This window comes from Guyanagaster necrorhizus (genome assembly GCF_019112545.1).
Source record: "Guyanagaster necrorhizus MCA 3950 unplaced genomic scaffold BT62scaffold_2, whole genome shotgun sequence".
NCBI lineage: Eukaryota > Fungi > Basidiomycota > Agaricomycetes > Agaricales > Physalacriaceae > Guyanagaster > Guyanagaster necrorhizus.
In genome coordinates, this window is record NW_025064881.1 from 1,377,445 (window position 1) to 1,400,599 (window position 23,155).

Below are 23,155 nucleotides of genomic sequence, written 5' to 3' on the forward strand. Positions count from 1 at the left end.
ACACACGCATTAAAAGCAGCGCCGCACTATCGGCTCGGCATTCCTGGGTAGGACTGATGCGAAAGATTCGGACAGTTTACACCCATAAGAACAATATACCATCGTCGCTGTTGTAAAATGAAAGGGTCAGTAAAGGTAAGACACTGGACCGTTTGAGACCAAAGATTAGTGTACCCAAAAGAAACCAACAAAATTGGTTCAACAAGCGATCCTTTTCGATGGTTAATGACATAAATACCTCTGCTTCGAACTGAAGAACTGCGTGCAGAAGAATTACATTTATTAGCATGGTTGGATGCAGGGATCTTGCAGTATGCAGTGCAGCACATGCCACTGATATGAGGCCCCTGTTAGCAAAGAATCGCCGCCATAGAGAAGAGTGGCCTACCTTAAGCATTCCGCTCTGCTCTCGCCTCCATCCAATACTCTGTATTATGAAAAGATGGCATTCCCGACGAAGGGGACTGCAGGAAGGGAGAGAAGAATATTTAGCAACACATGTAAGCTATAAATTAATATCTAATGGTAGTGTGCATCGACCTGGGAAAGAATATCAGTAAGCACTGTTTACCCCGTCTCTGCGATGGTCTTCCTGCGATAATGCATTTGCCGGCATCAGGGTCATAGACCTCTACGCGACGCTTAAAATTCGGCGGACCATCGGCGCGTAGTTGCAAAAGAGCGGCGCTTGCTCTCATTCCTGATAGGAAGGAGGGGATCGGCGTTTACTTCATCATCAAAAATCATCAGCATACAATGCGAATAGTATTACAGTCTGCCAGATGGCTGGCTACCCGAGGGTGTTAAATGTGGCAGACATATTAATAGAATTCCACCATGCGCGTCAACCTGTCTGACTCTTCCTTATCTTGTTCTAAACATTGTGCAAGCAGCTGAAGGAAAAGGAATACGAATTAGTTGATTATGACCACTGTGGAGGCACCAGTTGGAACGAACCTTGTTCACGGAGAGGTATTTGACCTTCAGTTCTTTGCCAAAGATTTTTTCTATAAGCTTAGAAGATGTAAATAATTCCCTAGCAGAGTGCCAATCCAAGGGCAGACGATCCGTGATTCCATGTGCCTCTCGCTCTTCCGCACTCATTTGTGCAGCGGTCAGTGGTCCAGGGCAATCTATTAAGGTCAACGCCTTCTGGTCCAGGATCGCAGCCGTCCCAGATGCCAAAATAAGAGACAGAGCCAGATATGGATTGCAGGTTCCATCGAGGAAACGGAGCTCAAAGTTACGCGAAGATGGCGATTTGGGGTTGGTCAACCTGATAGGCGCCTCGCGATTTTCTGTACCCCAGCAAACATAAGTTCCGCCAGACCAGACGCCATCGGCGACCCGCTTGTACGACGATGGGGTTGGAAGAGTGACAGCGGCCATGGAAGGCAATTCCTTGAGAATTCCGGCAATGAAGGAAGACTCGGCGGAGGAAAGCGCGTCTGCGGACTTTTCAGGGCCGTTGATAGGATGAACAGAGATATGAACGTGGGCAGAGCTACCCGCACTGTCCATGTAGACACGAGGAGCGAATGTAGCTCGGAGCCCGTGTTTCGCAGCGACGTTGATGATAGTTTCGCGAGTATAGACGAGCGCATCAGCTGCCTCCAGAGGCTGCAAGGGTCCAGTGACAACCTCGTACTGACGTAGCGATTTTGGTCAGGGATTACTCAAGTTAATAAGCGCGGAGGTACAGACCTGACCAGGCGCCGCTTCAGCGTGGTACATTGTAACATCGACTCCAGCCATGATCAGAGAATCCGAAATTTCACGAAGGACTTTGGTCTCGATACTTCCAGAAGGAAGGCCGCCAGAGGCACTCCAATGATGATAGTTGACTGCCTCAACAGGTTTCGTCGACTTTAAGAGGATGAACTCGATTTCGAAACCGACGAGGAACTCAACTGCGGCGTCTTTCCTGGCTTGTCTGCAGAAAATAAGGTTACGGCAGGTATGAACAGAAAAAAGATTACTTACTCGACGACGCGGCGCAGGTTACCTCGAGGACAAATACTGACTTCAACGGTAGGCTGGCCATCTGCGCTGGTAACGGGTGCTTTTTCCTGGAACCAGCCCATAACGCTGGCCGTTCTTTCCTCATACGGACATAGCCTCAGGGTAGAGAGATCAATCACGTAAAGATATTCGCCCACAGGAGAAAACTCGTCGGCCATGTTGAGATACACCAGGCCGAATGCACATTTGGCCATGGCGATACTGGGTCGCTGGGATTTGAGCATTTTAAGGAAGTAAGTGATGGGGATAACCCTGTATCTGATGACACTAGTGAGGTCGATCCATGTCAGACGAACATAGGCTTGATGGAGCCCGATTAGCTTGGATTCCCTAGGATTCCCTACATATTGAGCACGGCACTTACCTACGCCCCAGCCTTCTAGATCTTCTGCCTTGAAGGCCACAGCGGATACAGTAGATGGGGAATATTCGACACCGTGACTGTAGTCGGGAGACATGATGATGTGTGACGATACTGGGTTGGCAGTAGCGGCAAACAAGAGAGAGAACTCGAAGTGGGACGAGAGAGACGAATCGTAAAAATCCTCTATCGAGTGTCTAAGAGAGAAAAGGTTGGTACAGAGAGTGGCGTTTATGTACTCGTCGGAACAGAAACTAGTAAACGGAGTCAAAAGTAAAAAAGAGCCGCGGAGAATAGTAGCGTAAAAGGTAAGCGTAACCTCACGTGCGGTAACCGTCACCAAATCTCCTACGGAGACCTTTTTTTCCGGGAACGACGTGACGGAGTCACGGAATCAAATCTTTCCCCCCTTCGCCTTTTACGCCATTATTCCCTTCTCTCTCTCCCACATCGCGCTCGTTCAATTCTGCCCCGCGGCCAGCACTGTCATTACTTTACCCACGCCACCAGAAGGCCGATGACATTGTGACAAAGCAGTCGGGATTTGGTCAGGATAGAAGACAAACAAAATAAGTCAAAACCCTCGTCAAGGTTTGCACTGACGTCGATCTTTGCTGCCCCGCCAGGCCGTGAATATGTATTTTAATTATTCAAAATTATTACATAAATATATCATTCCAAGAAAATTCACGCCTCCTGGTCTGTTCTCCTTTCAGAGTCGATCAGAATAAAACCCTTCCTGCGGCAAGCTCAGTAAAGTGCATTCGATTGGGAAGGGTCCGAGTGGACGCTCTCAAGCACGCCCTCAGGCACGCCCTCGCAGCCGAACGGGCTTCGGTACCGATGTCAGGCCAACGATTCGAACTAGACAATCGGTGCCTGCGCTTTCAGCCAAGGCTGACTGGAATATTACTTATAGATCGAATATAAGCGAGTATGCATCCGGTCTGACATAACAGCTTCAGCCTGCGGAGTGCCATTCGTTCCAAGAAATTCCTCATGCAGGGTCCTTGGAGTACTCCTTTTGTTTACAACTCGTAAACTGGGTTTGTTTCTAAGTATTATTAGTTCAAACCCGCAGTACACATCATCCACTAGACGGTGATCGGGGCGTTCCACTGTTACTAGGCCAAGGTCCGTTAACGTAGGCATGGTTGGACTCACCGACGCGTTGTTGTTGCGCTTCTCATGAGCAACAGCTTCGAACAAAGAGCTTAGCCGTCTGTGGTGAGAAGAGATGCACAATCGTCTTAAGTGCATGCGAACCACGAAAAGATAGTTCTTGAAATATCCAACTTCGACCTCGTCAGAAAGAACGTTGTATTGATCGGGTCTATCCGTCAGAGACATCACGATTAAAACTGCCCTGGCTTGAACTTTTCAAATGCAATGGAATACATTCTCGGAAGGTCGAGGTCGCGAACATGTTGCAATATAAACACCAGCGTTAGAATTTGCCAAGCAATAGATGAACGCCCAGAGGTCTGCTCATTCTGAACTGTCACATGCAGCTGGTGTCCGGCTAGTCATCGATCTAGCTTGTGGAACTTTGCCGGGAAGGGTCGCAAACGTGAACGCTGGTCTCGATTTGGGCTCTAGCACCACTGTGGTCGCCTTCGGAGTCAGTCCCACGCCGCTGTTTGAATAGTTACATTTTACTTATCATTTGACAGGACGAATACGCTGACGCCGGAAGGGAAAGCGGTAGCACTCAGGCTGCCGCTTTGGCTAACAGGTCGGGATAGACCCAAGTGGATGGATGTCAAATGGTCCTGTTTGGGTCGAACCCTTCTACATTGTGGCCACACTGAAGGACTGTGCTGTAATTCCCAGTCTTTGGCCAAATAACAGATCGGGAACTTGAAAGAATGATCAGTTACTGGATCAGTAATGGACAATATGCAATTTCCTCCGTCAAAGTCTCTCGGCAAGAGAAATTCCCTATACCAATGTGGGGCATCGTTTTCGACCTGCCATAGTCTGTGCTGACGCGTAAAAGCAGAAAACTATGTTATTGGAGAGGTGGGTGAAGTTGGATATTGCCTTTGTAGGCATGAAGTTCGCACCCGTGATGCACATAGACGCCGCACTCACAGATATTTCAAGAGGACTTCATTAGGGCCAATGGTACGCCGCATTCTTGTCATAGGGAATCATCGCCAGTGACGCTAAGCAGCATCGGACTCCCCCCCCCAACACAGCAGAATCTAGACACGATTATCTTTCTCGTCACCGCTCCATGCCAAGAACATCCTCATCATCGACAATTAGGGGAGAGATAACTTGAGCCAAGGTGATGCGTACGAGTAGGAACCGTCTGAATGTATTAGCAACGGCAAATTTTCGCGGATGTTAACTTCGGTTTCGTCGACTAGGACAATAGGTGGACAGAACGTTCTGACTGATCAACCCGATTACGGGGCAGTACCGGGGCATGCACCGTCGACGATACTGGCACTATGGTCGGTCAATGTGATGATCCCGAGGCAACATTATACTACATTTCCGGACAAGTTTTGTTATCAATTGATTGAAGGAATAGGGAGCACTTATATGTGCTGTAATAGGTACCCATCCACAGCTACTCGTCGTTTGATGGCACTACGTTATGGCAGTGCCGGACCAGTGTAGGATTTACTTTTAGTCCGTACTAGCTGAGGCTCGCCATTGGTCTATAAGTGTCTTGCAGCCATTCGAAACCAGTGACGCCTACCAAGACTAGTTTTTAATTATGTATCTGGAGAAGATGAAGTTATTCATTTAGACCTATGCTTCTAATATCGATCCACAACTTACCCTCAGACGAGTGATGTGAACACAACAAGGCGCCCTCTAAGTTCTCCTTTAAAAAAACTGCCTGCTTACTCCGAAGCCGCATTCGTTGCTGGAGGTGATGATGGTAGTTCGAACGTGAGAAACGAGCGTGATGAACGCGGCGTGAGCGCGTCGATCTGCAGATTCTTCAAGTTCACCGCCACCACTACCGTAAGATACCCAACTCTCAGTCTGCCCAGCCCATGTCAGAAAAGCAGCGCCGACCGATACCGCCAAATCCACCAAGGTGGCAGCCGAATCCGGACCCCGCGTCCATCGAAGTCCCCGGGCTGGATACAACAGCGTCAGTGAACGACCAGATTGACCAGATAGAGCAGCTCATCACCATCAAACTACAGGTGCGTCGCTGATATACCAAGATTGCGGTAAGCTAACGCAGGGCGGAGCCAGACCATCGATGAAAACTTTTCCAAGATCCATAACGTGCTTGCCAACAAGATCTTGCCTGCGGTAAAGCGTTACGCGGTCGCGACGGAGCCGGTGAGGGAGGCGGCACAGGTACGTGGCTGTTTTACTTTGAAGGAGGCAAGGTGATGATGATGTATCTGGCTTCAGTTCTGGACATCCTTCTACGAGCAGGCAGCCCAGATTCGTATACCTACTGTCGACGACTACTCGACCGTCAATGAGCGGACCTCTGAACACGAATCTGGCTCTAACTCTCATGCTACGACAGACTCCCAGGCAGAAGCTAGCCATGCTACAGCACGTCCTTTCGAGACCAGCATTGCATCGGCCGAGAGCTCATTCCGTCCCGGCCAAGCAGCTTTCTCGTCGACGCCGGCCAGACCGGCGACGACATTTGATACCCAGGAATCAGAAGCATCTTGGTCTGCTTCGGTTGAATCTCCTCTGGTTCGTCTGGATAGAGAATTTCAAAACTTCTCCAGAGATGAGCCATCTGTTCCCCCATCAAGGCAGGAGCAGTCGCGCGACAAACCACCCCCTTCGAACAAAGGAAAGTCTAGAGAAGAACCCCAGCCACTTCTCCGAAATCTTCTTCGACAGAATATGCACTCTATCAGTGAAGACTCTACCATTACCCATTCACCAGTAGCTTCACCCATGAAACCCAGAGGGAAAATAAAAACTCCCGTCCCTAAAACACTCAACCCGTACCTTCCTTCCAACACCGAGCCCTCGCAATGGAATGGCGTTGTTGATCTGCGCGATCCTTCCATAACAACTCCCCATCGCGGGAAGCGATTCGGATATGCTCACAGGGCGCGCGCCGGTCCTAGTGCTTCCGCCGACGATTCTGATGATGACTCCTTTGACGGCCTCCCACCAGGCATGTCACCACCCGTCCTTATGTCCCCCGCTCGCCTGCCCAAATCCTCCCGAAAGATGGTTCTTGGTCGAACACCAACCGGAGAAGCTGCAGCAAGGATCACGAAAGACTTGGTTCAAGATATCCAGGCCCACCGTCGTGCAGACAGTCGACATTTATTCCATGGGCACAGTACGGAGTCGAGCATGAGCACTGTACCCACCCCTCCGTCACTGTCGCGGTACAGAGGAGGGACAGACACTAGTGGCAGCGTTACTGGGGAATCCAGTCTGGAGAGCATGATGCATAGGGCCGATTTAGGCGTGGCCAATATAGCTACCACCCCGGGTTTGCGACTGTGGCCGAAAAACCGTACGCCTGGGATCCCTCCACCGTCTCCACTGCGAGCGTATCCCCAGTACGACGATAATCGTGGTTTCGCTACCGACACTTATGGTGACGTCGTTGTGGGACAGTTCGTGGCGTCTATGCATCATGGCGATGAAGAAGATGATGATTCATTTGCTGACGACGACGAAGTGAATAATACTGCTCATCCTTCTGCTGCATTCAAACTTCTCATGGAAGGAAGCGGACCGATGGATGATTCATTTGCTTCCACAGATACTTCTGTTGACTCGTTAGATCGCGAGGATATTGATGTTGAAGGTGGCCCGATTCATCCATTTGCTGGTATCAATCTGGAGGGGGCGTTTGACGAAACGTTCGATGATTCGTTCAATGATGACGATGAAGGGCCAGAGGAGGAGACGCTATTTGGCGTGCCCCCTGCTCAGCGGATGCGGCGGATAATAGAGGCAGATAATAACGACTTGGTGCTGCATGGAAATCAACTATTTAGAGATGGCGATACAGGCGGGTTGACGGAAGAGCTGGGGCAAGTAGCAGAGAGTCCTACACCGTGGTCGAGGAGGTAGATATGTAAGATTTAGGGTTAGATACCACAATTTCCCACTAAGAGTTTTGGCGTTTATACTAGTGATACTGTGTAGATTATACCATGGTTAGCCCGTGCGTGTTCAGTGTCACTGACAAAGATCTCGTCCTTGATCGTGTTTCTTTTCACCTCGTCTCCAATAGCACATCGCCTTCTCCTTGGACGGTATCTCCAATGTGACTCCTCCAACGGCTCGCCCACAGATAGCCGCGTTGGACAGACGCATTTATATATTCGATAAGGGCCGACCTGGCTTTCCATAACGCCAGTGGTTTGGAATTGATGCGATCCGTTCGAATCCGGTGCTCTTCATCCACCACAACGCTTATAGCATATGCGATGGTAAAAATAGATGCGAGGGCCGTGCTTGCAGAAATCATGAACATGATTATCATCTGCATCTTTGCCGCCTGCTGAACAGACGAACCACCAAGGATGGCACCAGTCATCATCCCTGGTATTGAGATTATTCCGAGGACACTAGAATTGGGTGTTAGTTATAGCTAACTTTCGGTGGACTGTGAACTGAGAAGGACCTCATTTGATTGATGGGAGGTGTAAGTGCCATAATGAGGGCGTCTACGGCAATTGGTTTGCAGGCTTCCATTCTGGATGCCCCAAAGGCGAGGTAGATCTCTACCTTGTCGCGATTTTCCCTGGAGAAAAATAGTGATCGAAACGATGAAGATCGTCAAAGCATGAAACCCACTGTAACTCTTTTAGAACGTAGTTAAGGGAGATAACGACCCCGGATATAGTGCTTCCGCACATCATTCCAACAATTGGGACTAGTGGAATTTCAAGGCGAGCCTAATTCCTGAAAGGGAGATCGTACTGTATTGCGACGGGGTCCAAAAGGGTTCCACGGACATGGCATACCGACCTCCGATAATCGACACAGGGATCGTAGAGCCGATAAAGCCGAATAATACAGATCGGAACTTGTTTGGCAAGGATCAGGTAGGAGTCGAGAAGGGTGGTATCAAAGCAATACCATTCGTTCATGACGGCGCTTCGCCTTATTAACCACTATTCGAACATGTTAGCCAGGAGCGCCTCGAATATAATGCTACTCGCCTGTTTCAAAGGTTCCCATCACATTAAGCAAGACTGTAGGTTGTTGCTTAAAACATCTGCTGTGGCTCGTAAAACACAGAACTCACAGGCTATTCCCGCAACTGCCCATGGATTATCCGTCTCGAATACACTTTGTAGGAGGGTAGCAACGAATGCTAGCTGTACTACACAGCGCACCGCAGCTGTCACCAGAGAAACACCAATTCTCAGGTTGAATATTTTAGATATGACCGCATTGAGAAGGATGAAGGAAAAGGCCAAGCCTACGTTGTACCATGTCAGATTATCTCCTGAATCCATGATAGCGATTGTGGTGGTCTCAAACACATCATCTCCGACTTCTCGACGGAACATCTATCTACAATTTCAAAACGCACTAGATCATTATTCCCACGCCCGCACGTGCGTCCCTCTTTCATTTCCAATTCTTACAGCTCCTCTACACGCGTTATTTTGTTTCAAGGCCTCATCTTGAAGTTGGAATGGTCAGGTTCGAATCCACATTAGCATGGATATCAGTGGGCGGCGTGTCCCTCCCAGGGTTTGGCGAAGAGGTGTCCCATGCTGACAAAAAAGTGACTTGTTGGATTCCTTCAGAAGCTGGCAAGGTGCGACCTCTTTCTACGCTAAATGGTGTTTCTCAAAATGTACGCAAGGCGTTCTGTATCAATTGGAAGCACGAAGACCTGTATCGGGTTGACTGCAGAGAAGGACGGGCATGCGTCGATGGCAAATTTGTTGCAGGAATGATATTAGATCCCTCCTCGAGACGAAATACTGCTCGCGTAACAGGAATCAATTCTTCGGCTGTAACTGAGAAGCCGATGTTGTTTACGAGCTTGGAATTGACTGGTGCAGTAACCCCTTGAGTCTGCGCTGTGGTTTCTGAACATCACATGTAGACGACGACGAGTATCTACATAATTCAACATTGCCAGAGCTGGGGGAGATAAAGATTAATATCTGGCGTGTTCAAGAGCTATTTCTGCGCCTTTCCGAGCCGCAAGTTTTGATGAGGTGGGGAAGATCCACGAGCGCTCTAAGAAGGCTATATCGCATTGTGTCAAGTGGGTGTTCTTCTAACTCTGCTCTATATATTGTTCTCAGCCTATAGGACTGGTGATGAAATTGTCCTGCCCAACGCCTTGAGGTCCAAAGTCGTGAAGGATCTGCGCCATCTGGTCACCTTCGTATTCCGATACCGACCTCTTGGTGAGTTTCTTGTAGCGGAACGGCTTACTTTCGCCAACTATCTACAGAAATATTACAAGCTAACGGTATCGCGCCTGCATCCGAGCCTACTCCAGTGACTCGCAAACGTGCTACCTCTCCGGGCGATATAATTGACATATCTGACGGTTCTGACGATTCCGATCAAGAAGACTATTCATCCAGAATCGCAAAATTAGAGGTGACCGTTCTCATTCAATGTGATCAATGATTTTCACTGTTGACATGTTATAAGGAGGAGCTACGACAGTTGAAGAAACGCGACGCTAAGAAAGTTAGGCCCGAAAAACGAGTCAAGAGAGAAGTGAAATTGGAGCCCAACATCATGTCAGGAGAAATCATTGATCTCACATGTACGCCAGTCCTCCAAGTAGTGTCTTTGTTGCTGACCTCCGTTCGCAGAGATGCCACGCACACAAAGAAATATTGCTTATGTATGCTCGAGTTTCCACTGTACTCGACATCATCGACGTCTTGTAACTCTCTTTCTTGGATAATCTATACCTGTTATCGACTCCTTATTCTACCCCGAGGATAATTCCAGTGCCTGGCCTCCTGCATCCTTTTCGGGATGTTGAGAATCTCACTGAGCGTGCATGCCCAAGTCAGACTTTGAAAATGTACATCATTCAAGATCGGCACTACTCAAATCACCAGTCATATTAAGCATATGGTAACTAAGGTGAATGCATTTATCTATGTCTGGAATTGTCTACCCTAGCGATAAAGAGAAGTAACACTTAGATGCTAATGTCGTGCCTGACTTTTGCCTCTTTTGTGGCTGTCGTTTGGTACCCGTGGGCTTGAACTGACACTGTGCCAGATCATTTGAGAGCTATCCATCCATGCCGAGGACTCACTGCCAGAGCACTTTCAGATCTTTGTGATCGCGGAATTGTACGGTTTCGGGATCGATGGGTGGTGGACCACGTCCAGTACCCGGTACCAGGGACAGTTGTTCTGGAGTTGAAAAGTACTGCCATTCCTGGATGGCCACAAGTGCCTCGGTGATGTTAAAATAGTCACAGTCAAACCGAAAATTGTCACTAGAGGGCCTTTATCCCGTTGCGTCAAGGCAGTCTTCTTGTTCTTCCCTCCCCACGTCCCGACGCCATTATTCAATACTGTCATAAAAGATGTGGGCTATAAGTGGCAGAGACTGCATTTTCCAAGGCATCCGTGAGCAAGCCACAACCTCCGCCATCATGTTCATCTTTAGGCGCCTTCTCGATCAAGATATTCCCCCCGCTAACATCACGATGAAGAATTTTCCATATTGTGAGGGCATCTTCATGAACGAAGTCGAAAAATTGATTATTCAGATACGAGTTCCACGAGTATATGATAAAGCCGGATTTGCCAGGTTAAAAGAATTCGTAATTTACGAGGAGGCCACACGATCACGTGCTGACATAGGGGCATACGCGTTCCCATTCGAAGCAGAAGAATGCCCTGGTACCGCAGTCACCTGAAGGCCAAAAACACTTCTAATGAAGAACCTTGAAGTCAAAATTGTTGGGCTTGTCAGAATGGTCGTTAATTTTTCTTGATGCTCTGTCCGCCGTCTCCCTCCCTTTTCCGACGAAACCAGCAACTATATTCACAATTTGGAGAACCTGGGTCATTCTAAGTAATAAATTTTTGGTTGGTTACCACATCAGATACGTAATGTAAACGGAAAAACCATCGTCCCTAGACTTAATGCCTAAACTTCGATCTTAACCACCAATTTCTCCCCGCTAACTTTGTTATGTCTCAATAGCTCCAAGCCCACGGCCACTCTTTCCTTGAAAGTTCCCTGATCCAATAGATGAACTCGGTTGGGTTGTATGATTCCCTTTTCCAGCAGGTCAGGCAGAATCTTGGGCATTACATTCTCTTTCTGGAACGCGTTCTTGATGGAGTTTTAGTAAAAGTTTTGGCCAAAAGGGGCAGAGAGCTCACTTCTTGATATAGGAATGTGCGCACTCCGCGAATATTGACACTTTTGGGAAACGGGTTGCGGCCTTCGGGTATTTCCATATACATCTGGGCTTCACCTCGTACGTTGTTCCCCTCCTTCACGGGTAGTAGCAGAGCTACCGTACCTGTCTCACTCGTCACCTTTGAGACCTCCGCTATTGTTCCCTCAGCAGTGATACAGTCTATAGCAAGCGCGACTTTGCCGTCACCTCCCGCTGCCTTCGTAATATCTTCAACAAGTGAAGGAGTACGGTAGTCGATGGTTGCAGTAGCACCGAGCGACGCTAGATATTCATGGTGCTTCGAGGAGGCTGTGGCAATGATATTTTTGTACCCGGCGGCATGAAGAAGCTGAATAGCATATTGGCCGGCTGTAGATCCAGCGCCATATATCAGAATTGGAGCGGAAGAAAGAGGGGGAGATTCGAGGGCAGGAAATGTATTTGGGACAGGAAGACCAAGTTCGTTGAAGAGCGTATGGAACGCCGTGACGAAGTTATCTGGTATGGTTGCGGCAGCAGCCAAAGACATAGAATTGGGCACCTGAAGTCAAATGCCAAGCTCATTCGTATGGACCTGCGGGAATTGAGTAGGAAATACCTTTGCACACACAGTACGCGACTGGATGGAATATTGCTGCATAGCTTTGGACCTAGAGCCCTGGAATGCGAATGCGGTGACCTGTAAACATTTCAAATAATTTTAGTGTAGAAAACAACATTGCATCACAATGAAACCCTACCTTGTCCCCGATTTTGAGATCATCAACACCTGGCCCAACCTCGACGATGGTTCCTGCGGCATTGAATCCAAGAACCATTGGGAACGTGTCTGTTGCATAGCCGAAGTCCGTAACATATGTGTCGAAAGCGATCATCGCTGCATATTCCGTCTTTAATAGAACCTCTCCCTGCTGAGGTTTCTCAGTTGGAACGTGTATTTCGTCGAAGCGACCTTTCGCAACTGCAGCGATAGCGACGTGGGACATCTTGTTTTTGATGGGATGGTGGAATGGTAGATGGAAGCGTCTTGAGACCTGTCTTCAAATATGAGTGAATTTCCCAGTCTTTGTCATCCAAATGAATGTGTTAGTAAGGAAGGGCCCTGATTAAGCAACGAAGCACTGCCACAGACCTGCGTAAAGTATGACGCGTTGCAGCGGAAGCAATATTCAACGAACTGTACTATGCTAGCAGTCAGAAGTCGATTCAAGTGGAAAGAGTGAGAATCGCACCAAATAATAGTCCTACCTGGGACAATAGCGCAACAAGTTGGATTACAGATGAGAGCAGCTCAATGTAATCATTCCAGAAAACAAGCAATCAAAGCAATTCAATTGCCGGTACAGACAGAAAACTTAAATCTAATGACCATGAATACAAGGAAATAATTTAAGTGCGAAAAAAATCTGGTATGAAGAAGACGTGAAAATAAAAGCACCTTAGATCATGCCCTCTCGAGATGGAACAGCTACAGGTGGCGGCCTATGGCCTGTCGAGCTGCCAGGTCTGTTCGTTGATCGAGGGGGTGGGGCAGGACTGGCCTTAGCTGAGCGCGGCGGTCTCTCCCTCGTGCTACTCGACGTGCCCGGTCGTAAAGGAGACGCACTGGGAGGAGGAGACCTTGTCCGCCTAGGAAGTGGGGATGCGAAAGGAACGGGAAGAACTGGAGCAGATAGCGGCGGCGTGTTGCTTCCATATGCTGGTATCGTGGATGATAACGGTGTGCGGGCACGAGGAAGAGCTGGTATGGATGACATTTGGGTCTGGGACGAGAGGAACACACCTGTGGTGGGCGTGGGGGTATAAAATGAAGCCGAAGAGTAACCAGAAGGGGGTGCTGAGGACAGCGCAGTCGGCGTGGCACTGGCCGCTGTGGTTGTTGCACCAGAGGAAGTAGAAGATGATGACTGTGTCCTGGCTGAACTTGCACTTGGTGTGGGAGAACGTCGGCTGATGGGCGACGTGAGTGAAGGGGACAGTTTAGACGAAGACTTTGATAATTTCGGCGGCATTATACGTATGTCTTGCAGGTTCAACTCAGCAGGTTTGGTGTTAGTTTCCGACTCACGAACATTCTCTGCTAGTAGCTCCTCTAGTAGGAAACGGAAATCAAGTCCATAATCCTCAAGTAGCTGAGAGTAGATGTTAGATAAGGGCGTTAATGTAATCACAATCCTTGCCTTCTTGCTCTGGGAATATGTGATTTTGAGACCTTCTTCGACTACCTTCGGATCCACATCCGAGCTGAAGACCTGCCTTCGGAACACATCTGCGTAATTCTCAATTTCACTTTTCGCCCAATCAATGAAGGCTGAATTGTCGCATTAGTGTACGCCGAGTATTACTTTTCATTTGACATACCACTAGCGACTTCGTTCTCCTTGAAGCTTGCCAAAAACCAATCGGCAGTATGCTTAATGGCAGTGAAAGTCACGATAGCCAAGTCGGCAATATATGTACCAATATGCCCTTCGAATTTGATTTTTCTGACAAGATTCTTGATGATTTGGGTGCGCATGCTGAGGAACGTTGCGCGAGCAGCAGGACCAGCATTGAGACGCAAAAGGAGAGAGATCAATGAAATAACAGTAGACTTCTTGTTCGAGACCAAAGACAAGGAAGACAAGAGGGCTGCGGTCAGCTGCGAGGACAAACCGGGGAGCTTTGGAGCCAGGGAAGGAACTGTAGCCAACTTCTCTTTACCTAACAGGGTATCAGTATAAATCGAATAGAAGATGAGGAATCAACCTTCTTCGACAAGCTTCGTAGCTCTTTCCCATTCTCGCAGAGCAATTGCAACGGTCAGATCATCCGCCCATTCGCTGGTCCAACGTGCCTCGCGTTCCAATTTGTCCTTAGCGACTGCGTCCGGAGCTTCTCCCACTTTCGCAGCGAGTTCCCTGATCCACTCAGCTGGAGGCATGCGATCCAAATTGTATCCAGAAGACCTCTATCTCATCATTTAGCAACCAGTCCGCGCGTACAGATGTGGAACTTACATCGCCAGCACCTTGCCACAAACTCTTCCTCCTTTCGTGCTCTCCTTCACGTTCCTTGCGCTTCTTGGCGGCTAGCTCCTCGGCTACATGACGTAGTTGCTGAAGAAGCAATTTCTTGTCTGCAGGAGACTCAGTGCGATAGACGTGCGTTTCCTTTCCATGTCTGATCTTGAAGACATTCGTCATACTGGGTGAGTCCTTGGTGTCTAACACCAGCATTTCACTCAATGGCCAGCATCGCTCCGCGACCAGCTTGCCTTCACTAACGCTGCCACCACTACGCGAATCGGGACCGTTGCGGCGTCGTCTCCTGGCGACCAACACAGCGTCGTCCAAGACAACAAACTTTACCTTGCCGACAACCTTATATGTTGCAGCATTTAATGATAACACACCCTCGACTTCGCCGATGACATGTCTTCCTGGTGTAGTAGGTGCGAATTTGGCAGATCCTTCAATTTGAGCATGCAACGCCTGCATCTGGTTGAAATACATGATCCGCAAGTCAGCAACGGAAGAGCGCCGATACGAAGTCATAGTTGAAGAAGACGTCGAGGTGGGGTCAGGAATGTGAAGCAAGGATGGCATGGATTTGTATTCCGAGAGAGATTCTTTCAGTTCAATCATTTCATTCTCCAAGGTCGAGATTTCCTTGGAGATGAGCACGAATTCTGCATAACTGCAAGTCCATTAGCAAGAATGAAGGCAGAGAGAAAGGTTGCTCCTCACTTTTGGAAAACGTTCTTTTGGAGATCAGTCGCAGTATCATCTTTGGCTCCACGTAGAGAAGATTGTAGGGACTTGACTTCTGCTTCCGTCGAATTCGCCAGCTTGAGCTTCAAGTCTGTACCAAGTCAGGGATGTTGTCGTAATTTAAAATTACTGTACTCACAGGCATCCGGGTCAAAATCATCCTCGTCCAATAGTTTCTTATCGTTCTCTGCCGCCGTCGCTGCCGCGTCATCTTGACTGCCTATCTTGTCTCCGACGACTTCATTCTGAAATCCGTCCGTAATACCTTCGACAATAGGTAGGCTGGGCACTGGAGGTACGTTGAGCTCTGTAGGTCCTGAAATGTCGGCATAGCGCATCGACATGCGCTTCTTAATCTTGTCATCGACACGAGATTTTCGGGAATCGCGAGGGCGAGAGGTTACACCTTGGGCAATCTTTGAGAGCTTCGTTCCAGAGCGCTGCACCTTACGCGCTGGCGCCTGAGAACGTCGCGTCCGTAGCGACTGCATTGCTTCCTGAAGGTGGTGGTAAGGCGAAAGAACGGCTTGAGGCGGCACACATGCCGGAATTTCGGAGTTCGAATATTGGTCCGTTAAATCCGAATCCTGATCCGTCCCGTTTGTTTGTTACTTCAATTCCCTCACCGCGCAATTTCCAACGAACTGCGGGCACCGGCTCTGTCAATCGTTTTTCTCTTCTTTGACCGACGTTCGTTGGGAATAAACAGGATATAAGGTCGGCTGTTTTACCTCGATCCTTCTTCTCTCTGATACTTATTGAATCATGTGTACGTAGCTGCCGTTTCAAAGATTCATAGGTTCAAAGGTTCTCGTACAGAGGCACAGGCTTTGATATATGAATATATGAATATGTTCTCCCATCCTGATGCACTCGGGATATGCGAATCTCCCTATGACATCAAGTCTCAGATGAGCCTCCCGAAAGAACGGGCCACTATGTGATTGTGTTGCCCTCGACAAATCTTCAAGTATGGACGCTGGTGAACTATTTCCTATTTCACATGACGCATGCCTCATATCTCATGTTTTTGTTTAAACAGAAGTTAAACACCATCATTCGAGGCCTCTCCGTTGATCTGCGCCTCGGTTACCAATACGTCACTCACCGTGGTACGGTGACATTTATGGTAGTTTAGGGCATGTTCCCACATACGGCGAACAAGAATCTGCCAAACCAATCATGAGGATGTCATAGATGCCATTTATGCTTCTTCCAAAGTTCTTGGTCTTCTACCACCACGACACTCTTTCTCCCACTACTCTCCTTTCTAACTTTTGTGTGGCCCTACGGGTCCCTTCTCAGATGCCCTGGAGGCGCCGGAAACTATTCACCTCTCAGGCTGGTGGTAACGCCTCCGAGAAAGGTCTTCCTTCAGGTTCGTTTCATACCGCCCCATCAGCTTTATATTGACATGTCTACACCAGACCTTTCGACACAATCATCACGGTCGAAGCTACAACTTGATGGGCCAAGGCTTCAGGCCGCCTTCCCTTCTCACCAGCGCGGTTTGAGCGAATCTCATCAACGTCTGCGCCGTGGATTTCAAGAACAGCGCAAGTATCCCCGTTTTCAATTTAAGATAATCATCTCACCTTTCAGCTAGGTAGCAAGGACAAAGATGACGGAGAAGTGAACCGTAAGAAAGGTGCTGCGGACGACGATGGTGACGACAACGACGACGGCAACATTAAATCTAGTTGCGGCGGCAGCTCAAAGTCTGCCTCCCATGGAAGCGGACGGGGCATTGAAAGCGAGAATGGCGGAGAACTCAATAGAGGCAGCAACGATGGTAACGGAAGCGACCACCCCAGCAACTCTGATTCAACCAGTGATGATTCCTCCAGCGACGGAGGGAAGTCGACGGAGGGAAAATGCGCGGCATCATCTAGTAACGGCAGCAGTAGTTCCGCCGGCATGGCTGAAACAACCCCTGGTCCCGCCACTGGTGAAAACATATCGCAGTCTTCTTCCGCTTTATCCCAGTCATCCTCCGTACCATTCCAGTCTTTCTCATCGCAATCATCCGTTACATCCGATGTTGTAACGTCTTGTACTTCCGGGGGCCTGGCCTCGGTTGCGACGACATCTACTGGGCCTACACTTACTCCTTCAAGTTCATTTTCATCAACTTCACTATCATCCTCTCAAACCATCCGAGTGGTCATATCATCGTCTTCGACATCTGCAGTTCCCTCCACGACCTCCGCCTCATCAGCGTCAATCATCCCACTGTCAGCAGTGACGTCGCCGCCCCTCGTTATTACGAGTTTAGCAGCAACATCCACCGCATTCCCCACATCGCCTAGTAATCCCAGCTCTAATCCCAGCTCCCCCCCTTCTGAGTAATGCCTTTTTTTTCATCTGCATTGCTTCCGTTCTGACCGAGGTTCCATTTCTTCTAGCCTGTCACGTACGACGTTCGTACCTATAATTGGTGCAATTGCTGGTGCTGTGGTCGCCGTTTCTGCGGTCCTTCTTGTCATACTCTTTTGCCTTCGTCGACGGCGAAAGAGACACTGTGCTAAGATGGACTCTGGCTTCGCGCCGTACAACTCGTTCAAAGACGAAAAAATACCAAATGAAGATCGCCTGCCGCAGAGTCCTCCGCCACTTGTGCGCGTCTTCCATCGAGTGTCATCCCTTCTGATGCCCCCTCATCCCACTGTGCGCCTTGCTGAGAGCCGTGCTCAAACTCCCATTCACAATCCTTTTGCCGAGACTAATTCTTTTGCGAGTTCTCGAGTCTCCTGGTTGAGCTATGTCTCTAGCCATCCTTCACTGCAAAGGGGTGTCGGAACTATAGAAGAAACCATGAGATCAAACCCATTTGATGATCCAGTGGATTTTTCTGCTAATACACAAACATCGTCACCTTTAGAACGAGTATCTTCACTGCAACCAGGTACAACTATCTTAGAAAGGCACCATTCAACTCCACTCGTCTTGCCTCCACCTGAAAGCCGCTTCTCCATGACCGCCTCTGCTGAACTATCACCACACGAAGATCCAGATCGATTCTCCAGCTGGACCGATAGAAAGACGATGTCTCGTCATTCAGCGATGAAAGACAGCCCTCTTCAAAAACTCAGTATGGAGCTGCACCCCGTCGATGTCGGGAGCTCAAACGGCGCAGGTACTCATTTGACAGGGTCGCCGAGGTAAACGGTGTCAGAGAATGGCACAGTTGAATTCTGCGGGCCTAAGGCGCCGAGCTATTTTGATACTTCATTGCTAGCTGGTAGGGCGTTCTACAACACCTTGTATGTCGCTAGCAGCATACCAGGACCTTATGTATTTAACTTTTATTTTCTATTATTTATTCGTTGTATTATATAGCTGATACTATTTCCGTAATACTTTTGTATCGTCTATCATATACAGGTTCGTACTAGAGTATCCATGAAGGCGTCCCAAGTGAAGCCCTCCAATGATCCTCTCTACCGCAACTTTTCAACGTTCAATTTGAACATCATGGCACATTGACGAAACAATTCGATATCTCTAAATAGTCGAAGGTGATGTCCGTCCGTGGTAGATAGACGTCGACGGTGGATATTGGGTCATAAATTTTGGGAAATAAAGAGATGGTGCGATAAGGCAGAGACCTGAACGACAATTATTCAGAATGGTTAGGATCCATGCGCTGAAAGGGGCTCAACTGCCAACGAGACGCGCTGCAACGTAGGAAAGCTTGATCCACCTACACTCCCCCGCAATAATGGCCAACGATCCATTATCATCCAACCAATTGCGACGCAACTGGGCGTCCAGTCGACCAAACGCATACATCCTTTGATTAAATGCCTTATGGATATATTATTGATTAGAATAGCCCGATATTCTGGTTTCATCGCTTCCCTCGCTAAGAGCCATTTCTGTGAGAATGTCGTCTGGACGGACGGTCTGGCAATTAAGACTAGGTTTCGGCGCAGATTCTGCAGTCATACCGGTGTTTGTGAGGATGAAAAAACGTGGACCCGGAAATCATGTATCTGTACGGTTGCCAGACGTAAAGCGTAATGTTTTCGGGTAGATCCAGAGTGTGATGTCAAGTTCTGTGATGGAGACATCATCTCGATATTCGTAACCAAGGATCTTCAGTGATCCTACTCTGGAATTAGAAAGTCTTGGAAAATGTCCGGTAAAATAGATATTGGAGATGGTAACTTTATGATCCAGTTGCCGCTGACACATTTATACCATAATCTTCCAAGGGTTTATAATCAGTTGATTGTTTATTGGTAACAAAGTATCACACCCATACAAGGAAATAAGAGAATAGGCGAGAAAGAATGAGAGAAGCATTGAACGTGATGGTGTCGGAGAAAATCCGAAAACTGGAAGACATTGTGGCTGTGCATACCATCATTTCGTCTTCCTCGTTCCATGGCCATCGGAATATTTGCCCTTCGCATAGCTGCACAATTTCTATCTGGACAAGACTGCTACCAAATTTCTCATCTGACTTGATGAAAATCTTATTTTAGCTCTAGATTCGCCAGATGATACTATTTTCAATCGACTTTGCTTCTTTCGTTATCTTCCAGAAGTGGTGTTACAGGGTTGAAAATATTATAGATCACTCCAACTATACAGAAAACGGACCGTCAAGCGGACCGTGTGTGCGCTACATCATCAGATGACTTTGGTTCTCCAGTACGGCGACCGAACTTCTGCGAAACCGATATCACTTATTCCCCCCGGAGCCCATCATCGCGAACTCTATAAATCTTGGTTCTCATGATCCTTCTCTCCCCTGGTTTCTTGTCTAACGAAAGTATCCATGGCTAAAGCGGCCCCGACAAACAAACGGACTGTTTTACTCGCCGTTTTCGTTGCATTTGGTATGTGAGCTTCTAGTTTCGAGGCTACTACGTACTTACCACGCTGTAGGAGGTAAGCCGATACTTATACCGCAAGCGGAATCATGTTGAACGTCCTTTTCGGCTAGGCTTTCTATTTGGATACGATATTGGGGTCATCTCGTGAGTGTTCCTGGAGTTACAAGTATACCGAGCTCAGTTACGCTCTGACAGAGGATGTCTAATCATGCCTGATTTTATACGTCGATTTGGTTATCCCGATACCGCAAACCCTGGAAAATACATTTTAGACAGTGATCGGCAGTCCATTATCACATCCCTCCTGTCGGCGGGAACATTTGTGTAGGGTTTATTCTACGCTCCCGCTCAGAATACTAATGCGTTTATAGCGGTGCCTTAGCACAGGCTTTGACATCTGATAGATTCGGCCGTCGCGGCTCAATACTCATCTGGGCTGCTATTGTAAAATTCTCTTCAACGGAACTGTGTAGATAATACTAACCCTCTACTCGTTCTTTCCTAGTTCACTGCTGGGACCGCCGTACAAACCGGGACGACAACCTCTATCGCCCAAATTTCGGTTGGCCGCTTTATTGCAGGTCTTGGTGTCGGAGCTATGTCAGCTATTGTGCCGTACGTTCTTCGCATTTTTAACGGTACGGTCTTACGTATGGGATATAGACTGTATAACGGAGAGACAGCTCCCAAAGCATTGCGAGGTATGTTACTGGTGTTATATCAACTTCAAATCATCATTGGGTGGGTCACCGCACCGTCCCGTTCTTTTAATGTCTTGAACATCTGCTTCCAGTATATTCATCAGCTACATCATCGACCTTGGCACACATACGATTCCTGGATCTGCATCTTGGCGCATCCCGGTCGGTCTGCAAATGCTTTGGGGACTGATTATTCTATCCGGGATCTTCTTCCTTCCAGAGTCACCGTGTGTCCGTGTCGCTATCATCAGTTTAGTGGTACTGATTTCCTCTAGTCGGCATCTTTTGGGCACAGAACGCACTGAGGAAGCTCGAAGAGTCATTGCTGAGCTAAACGGTGTTCCCATAGACGATCCTCTTGCCGAAGAGACTGTTGAAGAACTGATGTTCAGTATCAGAGCCGAGAACGAGAACGGAAAGGCGACATGGCTTGAATGTTTCTCAACGAGAAACGCTCTTTGGAAACGTACCATGAACGGCATGATGTTGCAATTTATTCAACAGCTCAATGGGCAGAACTTTTACTGTAAGGTTTCGTGTTCCATTGTACTAAGCAGCTGACCGACTGGTTTACTATCTATAGATTACTACGGAGATACATTTTTCCAGAGTGCTGGGACTCTGTTCGTGGGGATTTTTTTTGTTGCAGCTGGGCCTTACATTGCCTAGGCTTTCCCCTTATGTTATTCAAACTATACTGGGAGCGGTATCAGTTGCAGGTACTATTCCCGCACTGGTGAGTTCTTGGCCCTTTATAAGTCCAGACCTTAAATGGAGCTCGAACATGCAGTATCTAATTGAGGCATGGGGCCGCCGCCGTGTGAGTCGTACACGATCTCCTCCGTGAAACAGCGTTGACATTCGCATGTCAGTCACTCCTTGTTGGTTCCGTCTTGGAAGCCATTTGCTCTCTCATCGTTCGTATTTCTTCATTGCGCGAGTGATCCGAAACCAAGTCACATCTACTCTTTAGGCAGGACTTGTCGGCCACTTCACTCTCGCGCCGTCAGGGACCCCAACGAGCCAGCTGACCCAGCGGAATAAACAAGGAGGTAAGCCTTTTTTAAAACACGTCGTCGCTGTCCAGGCTTGAAAAACGGCCTATACAGGCGATACGCTGATCGCATTCGCAATTCTACATGTTTTCTCCTTCTCCGTCTTCTGGGGACCAGTTCCGTACGATCCTGAATTTCATGAAAACCTCAGGCGAAGACTTAACCCCACATTTACTAGATGGGTATACCTTGGCGAATCGTTCCCTCTTCGGGTTCGCCCCAAAGCCATAGCACTTGGAAGTGCCACGAATTGGTTGTGGAATTTCATGCTCTCATTCTTCTCGCCACGGATTGCAAACGAGTATGTATTGAGTCATTTGATCATGCATATACCTATAATTGTTGTTCACTAGCATTGGCCCTCTTATCCTGATGATATTCTTTGGGATGCTGGTCTTTGGTATGCATATACCGTACTATGATATTCGACAATACCTGATTCCGTTCCTTCAGGATATGCCTATGTATATTTATTCATCCCAGAAACCAAGGGTCTCAGTCTGGAGGAGGTAAACAGTTACAGCACCTCACCACAAGGAATGTTCTGATCACTGGCTTTAGGTTGATGAAATGTACCGCTCTGGTGTTAAGCCATGGAACAGTGTATCTTGGAAGCCTCATTTGCTTGACCACATACATGACCAGAATGCAGAAAGAATTTCTGAGGTCAAGCTTGATGAAAAGGATTCGGCTTAAGAGACATCGATTGGTATATAATTTGCATATGAATGTCTTGATAAATGTAAACATCGATGCCTTGTCGCCTCTTTGGGACGCAAAAGTTTCGTGGAAACTGAATTGATACAAACTTAACAGGACTAAGTGCTCGCTGTGAAGTTCAGACTTCTGTAGTATGAACGCGCAAGGCAACGCAAGAATTATGTTACCACGTGATCGTGAGCGGTCTCACCTGCTTAGCGCCACCAAATATACTCTTGACCTCGTTCGGGCTCACGGTTGCATTACCCTGCCTCTAGGAGTTGTAGTGATCAGCCACTGAACTACAGGAACATGTCATCTGCCTTGCAGCGTTTATGACCATTGACAGCTGCTTAGGTTTCTCTATTGAACATGAGAGAAATAACC

General features: G+C 48.1%; 10 protein-coding genes across 10 annotated transcripts; 5 read left to right on the forward strand and 5 right to left on the reverse strand.

The window, feature by feature from the left end:
• Positions 1-486: 486 nt before the first annotated feature.
• On the reverse strand, positions 487-2,694 carry BT62DRAFT_941060 (glutamine synthetase/guanido kinase). Its single transcript, XM_043187780.1, has 5 exons — positions 2,387-2,694; positions 1,984-2,323; positions 1,705-1,933; positions 958-1,647; positions 487-893 (listed from the first exon to the last, which is right to left on the reverse strand). Exons 1-5 carry the CDS (start codon positions 2,478-2,480, stop codon positions 822-824), a joined length of 1,425 nt encoding a protein of 474 aa, XP_043045519.1. The 5' UTR covers positions 2,481-2,694; the 3' UTR covers positions 487-821.
• A 1,157-nt stretch (positions 2,695-3,851) lies between these two features.
• BT62DRAFT_999760 (uncharacterized protein) lies at positions 3,852-4,128 on the forward strand (the record flags this gene model as incomplete). The annotated part of the gene is made up of 2 exons (XM_043190842.1): positions 3,852-4,004; positions 4,057-4,128. The coding sequence occupies 2 exons, from the start codon at positions 3,852-3,854 to the stop codon at positions 4,126-4,128; spliced, it is 225 nt and encodes a 74-aa protein (XP_043045520.1).
• A 1,064-nt stretch (positions 4,129-5,192) lies between these two features.
• On the forward strand, positions 5,193-7,652 carry BT62DRAFT_926237 (uncharacterized protein). Its single transcript, XM_043184982.1, has 3 exons — positions 5,193-5,556; positions 5,609-5,716; positions 5,774-7,652. The coding sequence occupies exons 1-3, from the start codon at positions 5,401-5,403 to the stop codon at positions 7,424-7,426; spliced, it is 1,917 nt and encodes a 638-aa protein (XP_043045521.1). The 5' UTR covers positions 5,193-5,400; the 3' UTR covers positions 7,427-7,652.
• On the reverse strand, positions 7,330-8,868 carry BT62DRAFT_959999 (UPF0014-domain-containing protein). The gene is made up of 7 exons (XM_043188525.1): positions 8,610-8,868; positions 8,524-8,556; positions 8,441-8,475; positions 8,282-8,387; positions 8,156-8,234; positions 7,983-8,102; positions 7,330-7,926 (listed from the first exon to the last, which is right to left on the reverse strand). The coding sequence occupies exons 1-7, from the start codon at positions 8,821-8,823 to the stop codon at positions 7,572-7,574; spliced, it is 942 nt and encodes a 313-aa protein (XP_043045522.1). The 5' UTR covers positions 8,824-8,868; the 3' UTR covers positions 7,330-7,571.
• A 57-nt stretch (positions 8,869-8,925) lies between these two features.
• BT62DRAFT_926239 (uncharacterized protein) lies at positions 8,926-9,729 on the forward strand. The gene is made up of 3 exons (XM_043184983.1): positions 8,926-9,131; positions 9,180-9,375; positions 9,426-9,729. Exons 1-3 carry the CDS (start codon positions 9,006-9,008, stop codon positions 9,635-9,637), a joined length of 534 nt encoding a protein of 177 aa, XP_043045523.1. The 5' UTR covers positions 8,926-9,005; the 3' UTR covers positions 9,638-9,729.
• Positions 9,730-11,340: 1,611 nt separating this feature from the next.
• Positions 11,341-13,044, reverse strand: BT62DRAFT_926241 (GroES-like protein). The gene is made up of 6 exons (XM_043184984.1): positions 12,950-13,044; positions 12,850-12,894; positions 12,458-12,781; positions 12,316-12,396; positions 11,698-12,258; positions 11,341-11,647 (listed from the first exon to the last, which is right to left on the reverse strand). Exons 3-6 carry the CDS (start codon positions 12,701-12,703, stop codon positions 11,459-11,461), a joined length of 1,077 nt encoding a protein of 358 aa, XP_043045524.1. The 5' UTR covers positions 12,704-12,781; positions 12,850-12,894; positions 12,950-13,044; the 3' UTR covers positions 11,341-11,458.
• A 112-nt stretch (positions 13,045-13,156) lies between these two features.
• On the reverse strand, positions 13,157-15,983 carry BT62DRAFT_1071208 (uncharacterized protein; the record flags this gene model as incomplete). Its single annotated transcript, XM_043178733.1, has 6 exons — positions 15,609-15,983; positions 15,446-15,560; positions 14,717-15,395; positions 14,466-14,667; positions 14,079-14,420; positions 13,157-14,028 (listed from the first exon to the last, which is right to left on the reverse strand). Exons 1-6 carry the CDS (start codon positions 15,958-15,960, stop codon positions 13,157-13,159), a joined length of 2,562 nt encoding a protein of 853 aa, XP_043045525.1. The 5' UTR covers positions 15,961-15,983.
• Positions 15,984-17,188: 1,205 nt separating this feature from the next.
• On the forward strand, positions 17,189-19,103 carry BT62DRAFT_277010 (uncharacterized protein). The gene is made up of 2 exons (XM_043180345.1): positions 17,189-17,814; positions 17,875-19,103. The coding sequence occupies exons 1-2, from the start codon at positions 17,387-17,389 to the stop codon at positions 18,632-18,634; spliced, it is 1,188 nt and encodes a 395-aa protein (XP_043045526.1). The 5' UTR covers positions 17,189-17,386; the 3' UTR covers positions 18,635-19,103.
• Positions 18,829-19,500, reverse strand: BT62DRAFT_926244 (uncharacterized protein). The gene is made up of 2 exons (XM_043184985.1): positions 19,132-19,500; positions 18,829-19,077 (listed from the first exon to the last, which is right to left on the reverse strand). Exons 1-2 carry the CDS (start codon positions 19,259-19,261, stop codon positions 18,974-18,976), a joined length of 234 nt encoding a protein of 77 aa, XP_043045527.1. The 5' UTR covers positions 19,262-19,500; the 3' UTR covers positions 18,829-18,973.
• A 527-nt stretch (positions 19,501-20,027) lies between these two features.
• BT62DRAFT_941077 (general substrate transporter) lies at positions 20,028-22,854 on the forward strand. The gene is made up of 18 exons (XM_043187781.1): positions 20,028-20,317; positions 20,422-20,457; positions 20,509-20,637; positions 20,685-20,757; positions 20,819-20,928; positions 20,977-21,054; positions 21,107-21,241; positions 21,290-21,540; positions 21,598-21,637; positions 21,684-21,750; positions 21,805-21,834; positions 21,887-21,931; positions 21,988-22,066; positions 22,124-22,190; positions 22,248-22,370; positions 22,423-22,469; positions 22,523-22,578; positions 22,631-22,854. Exons 1-18 carry the CDS (start codon positions 20,256-20,258, stop codon positions 22,763-22,765), a joined length of 1,563 nt encoding a protein of 520 aa, XP_043045528.1. The 5' UTR covers positions 20,028-20,255; the 3' UTR covers positions 22,766-22,854.
• The last annotated feature ends 301 nt before the right edge of the window (positions 22,855-23,155 follow it).